The sequence below is a fragment of the Bidens hawaiensis genome, unplaced genomic scaffold (genome assembly GCF_021521415.1).
Source record: "Bidens hawaiensis isolate Kalapana, Puna unplaced genomic scaffold, B.hawaiensis_p1.1 tig00014295_1, whole genome shotgun sequence".
Classification (NCBI taxonomy): domain Eukaryota; kingdom Viridiplantae; phylum Streptophyta; class Magnoliopsida; order Asterales; family Asteraceae; genus Bidens; species Bidens hawaiensis.
Window position 1 is genome coordinate 512,786 of NW_027492230.1, and position 10,341 is coordinate 523,126.

A 10,341-nucleotide genomic window follows, 5' to 3' on the forward strand; every position below is an offset into this window, starting at 1 on the left:
AAATTAATATCTGATTTAAAAAAAAGATATTATTTGTAAATATGAAACAATTTATAGTAAAAAAATAAACAGGCCATAAGTCTCATCAAACCTAGATACATTCACAATATTATAAACGAAAATAGATTCACAACATTAGAAACGAAAATATTAAAAACAAAATTTTAAACAACTCCCGTAATACGGGGGATAAAAACTAGTTTTAATAAAATGAGAATGTTAACGTACAAATGAAATTAACGTGCTAAATGTGAGAATCAAGTAGGGTAATTATATATACAAGTAAAGTAATTATGTAATTAGATCATAGAGTAATTACATAATTACTCTACTTGTATATATATTTATTTACTTGATTCTCACGTTTAATACGATAATTTCATTTGTATTTGATCCAAACCATTAATAAAACTCTATCTGCTCCACAAAACTGAAAAATAAAACCCTTACCTTAATTATAAGACTACTCCCATTCATGATCTTGGATTGCAATCTTAGAAAAAAAGAAAAAAAAAGAAAAATGGCATTAAAGGGGGCAATCCGGTCGATTTTGTGATTGGGATTGCAATCCCTATTTTTCTCAATCATGGACGCTTGTCAACATATTAGTGGATGTATTTTTATTTTATTTTTTCTTTTTAATTCTCATCAATTAATTGTATATACTTTTTGGTTTTTGTTTTATAACTTATTATTTTTGACTTTTTAAAAAAATCTAAAAACACAGTCTTACTTAGTTTTTTTTTGTGAGCATTCCGGTATAAATTTAGTTAAAAATAGAGTTTGTTTAAAAAATTGTATTTTTTATATAAAATTTTATTTTTTCCCATTATTGAATTATTTAAAGTTTTTTATATTTAAAAAAAATATAATTACTTAATTATATTTATATAGTTAATCAAAACTAATTATAAATTGAATTTATTTAATAAAAAAAGGATGAGATTGGGTTGTTAATGGGAGTAAAAGATTGGAGTGGGTTAAATTTTATAGATTGAAGAGAGAGAAATTAATTTTATAATGTAAGATTGAGATTGTGAGATTGTTAATGGGGATAGTCTAAAATAGACGACACTACTTATGTAAGTCTAGAAACCATCGCTCACCTACAATATAAAACCCCACACAAAATTTAACCAACACACAACCAAACCAACATGGAGAATATACAACACAACAACATCAAAGTAAACGGCCTCAATATGCACGTAGCCGAAATCGGCGAAGGCCCCGCGGTGCTCTTCCTCCACGGCTTCCCCGAATTATGGTACACTTGGCGTCACCAGATGTTGTTTATATCCTCCAAAGGCTACCGTGCCATCGCACCCGACCTTCGTGGGTTCGGTGACACGGAAGCACCACCTTCTACCACAAGTTACACCGCGCACCACATAGTAGGAGATCTTGTGTCCTTGCTAGACCATTTTGGTTTGGACAAGGTTTACTTGGTTGGTCATGACTGGGGTGCTATTATAGCATGGTACATGTGTTTGTTTCGACCGGATCGAATCAAGGCTTTGGTTAACATGAGTGTGGTCTACAGGCCGAGGAATCCTTTGGTTAAACCGTTGGAGCAGTTTAGGCAGACTTTTGGGGATGATTTCTACATCTGCAGGTTCCAGGTAATGATATTTTAAGGAAATTAAATGAATGTTACAGTCATGGAAATAAAAATAAAAGGTAATACATGTATTGTTTAATCTTGTTTCTAAGGAAAGTCATACATTAGGATATTTTTTATATATGGAAATACTTATTCCATTTGTTATGATGATAACTAAGAAAAATATCTCACACACAACAAAATAAAAGACAAACTATTGGCAGTTGGCTTTTTCATTTGTATTCTTTTTAATGGCAAGATGTGATAATCAATGATAATTAAGGCTTGAGATTTGAAGATTTTAAGTTTGAAGTCTAATTTAATGAGGATTTTCTACATGGTTGGCCTGTTGGGTTTCCATTTTTGGTGTATTTGAGAGTAATGTTTTAAAAACCGGTATTTTACTTGTGCCGGATTAGGCAAAAAAATGGTACAACCGGTTAAATCGAGTTATACCGGGAGGTTCAACCGGTTGAATAGTTTACCTTATAATTTTCTATAAATGTAACTTCAATCCAAATATAACCCAAAACTAAATGATTTCATAACAAAAAATAATCAAAAATTTAATCCATAATATAAGAATAATGAAAAGCACTCAATTTTATAAAAATGGTATCAAAGTTTACACGTTTGAATGTAAAATATTGGGTTAAAAGTATTTTTGAAAAACATGGGCCACAAAAATAAAAAATTTATCGGACATTAAACCGGTTTGCCGGTAAAAACCGGTATTTTAGACAAAAACCGCTGGTACGATGTTCTAGCAAACCGGTGAAAAATACCGGACTCAAAATACCAGTCTGATGTGCGAAATCCGGTTCAACCGGCCGGTTTGAACCGGTTTTTAAAACACTGCTTGAGGGGTCGACGTGTATATATGAATTGTGGCATTCCATCTCAGTAAGGCTCCCTCAAGTATTGAGGGGTAGTTCCAAACGTTAAAAAAAAGAGAGAAACTCTTGATTTCATTATATATTGTGAAATTAGAAAAAGTACTTTTAAATTCATATTAATATTAATTCAAAATTATTGAAAGTTATGTTATGCTTACTATATTATTAGGTCATTCAAATTATCGACCATTTATCAATTATTCCTCAAGAAATATGCATATATTCCAACAAACTACGTACCAAGTATTTCAGTTTTTTAATAATATTTTATATAATTCAATTTTTGAATAATAATTGATACTCTCTGTTAACGTCACTTTTTTACGGCGGTGTGTTAGGTCATCATACTCTCTAAATTTGGAGAGTCTTGTTGCCCCACTCTCAGACTATGTTGTCTTAATCGGACCCACGTTGGGTTTAGACTTTAGAGTATGGCTTGAGCGTTTCCTCGAGAAACCATACCGCCGACTCCCACTTGGCAATCGTTGTGCTGTCGCAAGAGCATAACTCTTTGGATTCACATACGATGGGACGAAAACCCGAGTTGGCTCGGATTTGAACCGGAAACTCGGGAAGCCTAGCTCAAATTCTTCATTGTCATAATCCACCAAAAGTAACATAAAGTGGGAATCGAACATGAGTCTCAATTGGAGAACCCAATTCTCCTACCACTAGCCCACAAGTGGGGATTTTTCTGTTAACGTCACTTGAATTTTTTTTTTTTCTTATAAAGTAAAGAAAAGAAAATTAACATTTTTGAAGAAGAATTTATAAATGTATAGTACTTGATTTAAGGTGAGTGATTTAGAAAAAAAATTAAAAAAAAAAAATCAGTAACTATAATAAGAAGTTTAGATAACTTGATTAAGGGATTTTTCCTTAATCCGATATTATTAGTCTGGGTTTACAAAACTGCAGTGCCCTTGCAGTGTATCATCATCATCATCATCATCATCATCGTACTCAGTATATCCCACCAATAGCAATGCTATGGTAGGGTCTGAGGAGGGTAAGATGTAGACAGTCTTACCTCTATCCCATAGGGATAGAGAGGCTGCTTCCGGTGAGACCCCCGGCTCGATAGTAGTTTTGCATCAAGCCTTGGACATAAGGCACATAGCACTCAATCATCAGGGACACCGGCTGATTGGTGCATGTGCCCTTGTCTTTCGGCTATCAACGCCACCACATGATGCCTGATTAACCTTCCGCCACTTTTAACGTTATTTTCACGAGATTAGTAAAATAACGTCAAAATTAGTGCACTTTTGAAAAAAAGTATAAATTCCCATTCAAATTAGTGCCCTTGCAGTGTAAGCTTTTAAAAAGAGAAAGCTACTACACATTCAAATCATAGAAAAAAAGTATAAATTCCCGACAAATGTTACTTTAATTAATATATCTTTAAAATGGCATCTTTAAAATGACAATATAATATGCGTATTCAAAGGTAAGGTAAAAGGTTTTGTAAACACGTAAAACACACCAGGAATCCTAAAGTTGAAATATGCTTATATATGTGAAGAGAATATTGACTCTAAGAGCCACTTAAGTTGTAAGTACTAGTGTTATTTACTTATGTGACTAACTTAAGTAGCGGTGTTATGTACTTATGTGACACATCGGGAAAAAATACGTGTTACATATTTTTATATGTTGTTTATATATTCGGCTGTTTAGGACCACACTTCCGAAAGTAAAATTTTAATTTTGCATCCGTCACTAACAACGACAAGTCATTTTTATTATATTAAAAACTCTATTTTAGCTAGTCATTTGCCCGTTAATTGTATATTTTGTACAATAATCTTCGCACATAAGCGATGTAGATTACATTTAGAAAGAGCATTTACACCAACAATTACATGCTATCTTCATGATACTGTAAAGATACATTAACATGATCATATATATAATTTAACAGGAAGTTGGGTGGGAAGAAGAGTTTGCAAAAGTTGATACCAAAAGACAACTTGCTGCCTCTTTCTTTAATAGAAATCCAAGAGCACCTAAGCTACCTAAAGACTATGCAAAGTTCTTTAATCCACAACCATACACTTTACCTGATTGGTTCACCGAACAAGACCTTGACTACTTTGCATCCAAATATCGTGCCACTGGATTCCGTGGACCCTTTAATTACTATCGTTGTTTTGATTTGTAAGTACTCCTACTCAGTCTAGCCTCTAAGCGAACCAAATGAACATGAACAATAGCTAATTCGTGTTTGTTCATTTAACTTTAAACGAGTAGGATTGGAAAAATATTTTTGTTCATATATGTCTGTTGGCTTAAAGATGAATATGTTTGTGTTCGTTTATGTTCGTTCATTTGAAATCTACACAAACAGTTAACGAACATAAATAAACAAAGATAAAGGAACATAAATGAACATATATGAACAAACGTAAACAAACACAAATGAACAAACATAAAATTATCAAGCAGATGTTTCATCCAAATAATATTTAGTTATTTCTTATTATTATGTAAACGAACATAAATAAGCAAACATAAATGAACGTTCATGAATATAAATAAACTAATAATAAATGTGCTCATGAATGTTCGTACAATAAAATGAACTCAATTTTTTGTTTATGTTTGGTCATGGATATAAACAAACTTTTCATCGAACAATTCATTGAATGCTTAGTTAGTTTAGTTTACAGGCCCTACTCCTACTTTAATAAATATATTGGCCCAATATTTAGCTCAATTGTCTTTCTCAAGGTGGTTGATGTAGGACTCTCCTAGCTTTTGAATTAAATTCGTATCAACAATCCGAAAGTGCGCATATATATCCTCTTGCGGTTTATTAATAGTTTGAATTGCAGAAACTGGGAGTTAAGTGCAGCATGGACCGAATCTAAGATATCGGTGCCAATGAAATTCATCATAGGGGACTTGGATCTAACGTACAGCTTTCCCGGAACGAAAGAGTACATAAATGGTGGTGGATTCAAGAAAACGGTGCCCGGACTTGAAGAAGTGGTGGTGATGGAAGGAGTTGCTCACTTTATCAACCAAGAGAAGCCACAAGAGATCAACAACCATATTTTAGACTTCATTAAAAAGTATTAAGAGTTGTGAAGTCAAAAGCTTCATGCAACATTATTGTCATGTTTGTTATTGGATGCATTAATAAATCCGAAGGATATCTTTTAAAGCTTTAAATGAAGACGAAATGCACGACTTATTTGTTTGGACTTTGGTTCTGTTTATTATGATATTAATTAAGTTGTATTAAAAGCTAAATGGTTAGGTGAACCAAGAGTTGACCAAAGCTGAAAAAGATATGCCTAAACATGTAGGACATTCATCTAATTAATAGTCAAAATGCGACGGCAAATAAAATGGAGTATTTCGTAGATAATTAAAGAGTGGTTGAAGAGCACGGCAAAACCATAACTAGGGTTGGCAATTTATACACGAGACACGAATACATGACACGTACCTACACAACTTTAACAGGTTACGGCTAAGGCCTTAACGGGTTTCGTGTATTAAACAGGTAGACACGAATTTACATTTTTAATTTTCGTGTCTAAATAGGTAAAATACTTGTTTACCTGTCATCTTAAGTACCTGGTTAGATATTTATAATTATATATATATATATATAATTATATATATATATATATAATTATAAGTTATCCTAGACCCTAAATTCCTAAAATATTTCCAGTCTCTGTTTCTCAGTCGTCATCACTCACCACTCACGAACATTCCCTCTCCGGCTTTTGTTTCATTAAACAGGTTGTCAAATATGTGTTTCTAAACAACTATTATCGTGTATTATGGTGTTTTATCGTGTATATCAGGTAGCAACAGGTTCGTGTTCGTGTTTGGGATACAAATACACGATAAGTTTTTGTGTCGTGTACAGGTATACACATTTCGTTTTCATGACTTGTCGTGTACCGGTATACACGATATGCCAGTCCTAACCATAACCAATACCAACATTATAACCACCTCTATATGAGAGTTAACTTTATCCATGTTTGCAAAATCGCGCTGAGTACTCCCCGACTAGGCCGAGTACTCGTAAGTAACTCCCTGGTCAGCAAACCTGACAGCGCTTAGCGACTTTTACAACCATGACTTTATCTCTAAAGGTTAATTATATGAATGGTTTTAAGTGAAAAGCGTACAGTTTTAGTTTCAAAATTTTGAAATCATATTCACAGTTTTGTTTACTCAGCCGTAAGAATTTTGATTCTTTTCACTAACACGCTTTTAAATCTTTTAAGTTTCAACAGGTTATCCTCATAGCCAGCCGGAGTATCATACGAAAGCTTGTAATGAAGGTGGATTTACCCTTAGCATTTAGCAAGTTCGAAACCCATGGTACTTGAGCAAGGGTGCTATCTTTCGCCAGTTTGTGTAGTCACCGGAGGTGCTCAATATTTGAATGAGTTGGCCATGATTAATAGTGTCATTTAGGTACCGTAATATTCAGACCGCAGGCAAGTGATTTATGATAGATCATGCATATACTGATATACTTGCACACTTTGTTAACTGCGAAAGCAATGTCCAGCCTTGATAGAGTAGTGTATTGAAGTGCACCAACAATGATCCTTAACTGGTTCAGAGAATAGAGGCCTGTCGCCAAAAGAGGCCCTAGATGTATTTATAATTTTTACATTGAGGCATATACCATCTTCTGACCGTGGCGAACAATGCCAAATAAGAGACAGTGAATGTTGTGTAGAATGATTGTATCGTGAATAGAGTTGTACAAGGTTATATACATGTGGAGATTTACATAATCAACTTTATACTAAGATTATCTACAATGTAAACTAATATTTAGAGATCCTAAAGATCTAATCAGAAACATGGTTAATTTCCAGCTTCATGCTGGCTTGCTCAAAAAATAAAAACTTAAAACCTAAGTAATCTCTACATGGTTAAGTTGCTGATAAAGCGTACTTAAGTAGACAACAGATAAATAACGTTTGTAAATGAGCTAAATAGAGGCCCTAATTCTCTCCGTAATTCTTCTTTTCTAACTCAATTCCACCTCCGAATCTGATTATGTAAACTGCTGGCATAACAAGATAATTGTACAGTACAGTGAAATCTTTAAAGGCTTTATCAAGTAATTTAGGCTTTAGAGCCAGCAACTCAATATCAAAACTTTTAATCACTTAAAAAAGATTGAGAAGCGATTCACTCTATAAGGGTAACATGAATTTGCAAAGAATTCGGATTTATAACATAGATTAAACAGTAAATTAAAACCAGTAATTACTTCATAAAACCAAACCCTTCGACGAACTTCAATGGTTCTGAAATCATTTTCAGGTTTAAAAAAAATTCAAACCAACGTTTAAAATAAAAATTCAAACCAAACATACAATCACATACCCCCAATGACACACCTATAAGCACTTCGAAACATTTTAGCTTGGTTCATGTACACCTTTTAAGCATAAAAACATACTTAAAACTATACTTAAGATTATCAAAACCATCGTAAATAAAACAGAAGTATGAAAAATGTATAACAAGAAGAAAGACGAATGTCAACAACAAAACTTTCATCATAAAAGACACAAGATCCAGCTACAAGTCTTAACAAAAACACAATTTCAAAAACCATAAAAACAAACCTTTGAAAAGGATTCATCAAGAACATTGATGACAACTTAGTTTCTAAATCCCCTGCTGTTTCTTCTACCTCTAGCTTTCTCAAACTTCCTGCCCTTTGATCTCACATAAGGCTTAGTGTGACTGTGTGGCACACCAGGAGCCTTACCAAAATGCCTCACAGCTTCACGTGAATTCTTTGGTCCTCTAACTAGAACCTATACGAAACAAATAATACAACATTATTGATTGGCAAGCCTCTCACGACTGACTCGAGATCGAATCCAATAAAAAGCTGGAAAATAAACCTCAAATGAAGCTCGTTTAATTATCAAGCTCGAGCTCTATTTGAGGTCCGTCGAGCATTAACAAGCCATGTGTACTTTTTATAATTTTAACTCTTTAAAACTTCTACGTATTAATACACACTGCACAAACAGGCTTTGGCTCGTTTAAAATATGGCCCACGAGGTTGAGCCGAGTTTAGACTCGTACAAGGTACTACACACAAGCTCAAGCTGAATTTAGACTCATTTAATGTTTTTTTCTCAAAATAGATAAAAATACTTAGAAGCATATAAATTATTTTCAATTATATGTAATAAACAAGCCAAGATCAAGCTTGAAAAAAACCGAGCTTGAGCCTTATATAAAGAGCTTGAAACAAGCCAAACTGGAGCCCTTGTAAGTTGAAACGAGCCATAAGCTTGAGCACTTGTAAGTTAAAAACAAACCAAGCTCGAGCACTTATAAATTAAAACAAGACGAGCTCGAGCACTCATAAATTAAAACAAGCAGATTTCAAGCACTTGCGGGTTATAACAAGCCGAACTCGAGCACTCGTAAGTTAAAACGAGCTGATCTCAATCACTTGTAAGTTAAAACAAGCCTTTCTCAAACACTCGTAAATCAAAACAAGTCAAGCTCGAGCTTGGCTCATTTACACCCCTAATTAATGATCAAATACGTAACACTGATAGCAAAAAAGATAAAAGTGCATACAGTATTCTGTCCAAGAGGAGCGCGAAGAGCCAGCTGGTCAAAGGTCAAACATTCTCCACCGGCCTTCTCAATCCTAGCCCTTGCAGTCTCGGTAAACCTCAATGCAGTTACCTTCAAACAAGGGATTTCATGAACCCTAACATCATCTGTAACTGTTCCCACAACCACAGCGATTTTATCGTCCTGATTAAACAAAATTCACAATTTCATAATCATATATCAAACAAACTCAACATCCGTTAACAACAATTAGTATTCAACTAAATTTTCAAAAGATCAAATTACAGAGCACAAAGTAATTAGTTCGTGGTGTTATAAAAATCGCAATTAGACACCAAAAAACGATGATTAAACGGTTAAAATAGCACCAAAACAAACCTTGGTTCTTACCCGTTAACCCAAGTTACCACCCAGAGCCATTAACTAAATTTTCTTTATTTAAAGTGAGAAAACAAAAAACCATGTGTTTTACATGAAAAATATCATAAAAATTTATTTTTACATGTGGATAACTCATTTTTACATAACTTTTCTCAAGGTTTTGACATGTAGAATCCGTTGAAACAGAAAAAAGAAATTAAAAAAATGGGTTTAAATTTATAATCCCCAAATGTTACATAAAAATAGATTTTTCAAATGTAGAAATGAGTTTATACATACAAAAGCATACATATTAATACCTATAATTTTGAACAATTACATATAAAAATACCAATTCATTCCCTATTAATCACTAGTTGGTACCACACTACCCGTCGACTGCCCGACTAGTGCCTAGCGATTTTTACACCACTGTTAGCTGATAAAATAATATCTAAGCACACAAATAACAAATACCTTGCCGGACATATAACGAACGAGACGAGATAGTGAAATCGGAGGCTTGCTAACTTTGCTCATAAAGAGCCTCTTCAAAATCACAGCATTGAAGCTGCTTCCAGTCCTCCTCACCAAAAACCGATACAACTGAACCAATCATTCATTAATTCAATTACAACAAATTCATTGTGCGTATAAACAAGCAAATAATAATAATAATACCTTGACGAGGAGTTTGAGGTAGATATCGTCGGACCTAGGTGCGGTCCTTTTGGTTCGCTTGCTTTTACCACCGGCAATAAGATCGATACCCTAGCATAATATAATAATGAATTAAACAGAGATGATAAGTAAGGATATACATATGAAATGGAAATTACCATGACGACGGCGGAGGCTGTTGCTGCACGAAAATGTGGT

The 10,341-nt window shown here is 33.7% G+C and overlaps 2 protein-coding genes across 2 annotated transcripts; one reads left to right on the forward strand and one right to left on the reverse strand.

Annotated features, from left to right (window-relative positions):
- The first annotated feature begins 1,087 nt into the window (after positions 1-1,087).
- LOC143546244 (epoxide hydrolase 1-like) lies at positions 1,088-5,699 on the forward strand. The gene is made up of 3 exons (XM_077037947.1): positions 1,088-1,622; positions 4,424-4,659; positions 5,337-5,699. The coding sequence occupies exons 1-3, from the start codon at positions 1,158-1,160 to the stop codon at positions 5,581-5,583; spliced, it is 948 nt and encodes a 315-aa protein (XP_076894062.1). The 5' UTR covers positions 1,088-1,157; the 3' UTR covers positions 5,584-5,699.
- Positions 5,700-8,034: 2,335 nt separating this feature from the next.
- On the reverse strand, positions 8,035-10,341 carry LOC143546245 (large ribosomal subunit protein eL18x-like). Its single transcript, XM_077037948.1, has 5 exons — positions 10,302-10,341; positions 10,144-10,233; positions 9,940-10,068; positions 9,103-9,285; positions 8,035-8,318 (listed from the first exon to the last, which is right to left on the reverse strand). Exons 1-5 carry the CDS (start codon positions 10,302-10,304, stop codon positions 8,160-8,162), a joined length of 564 nt encoding a protein of 187 aa, XP_076894063.1. The 5' UTR covers positions 10,305-10,341; the 3' UTR covers positions 8,035-8,159.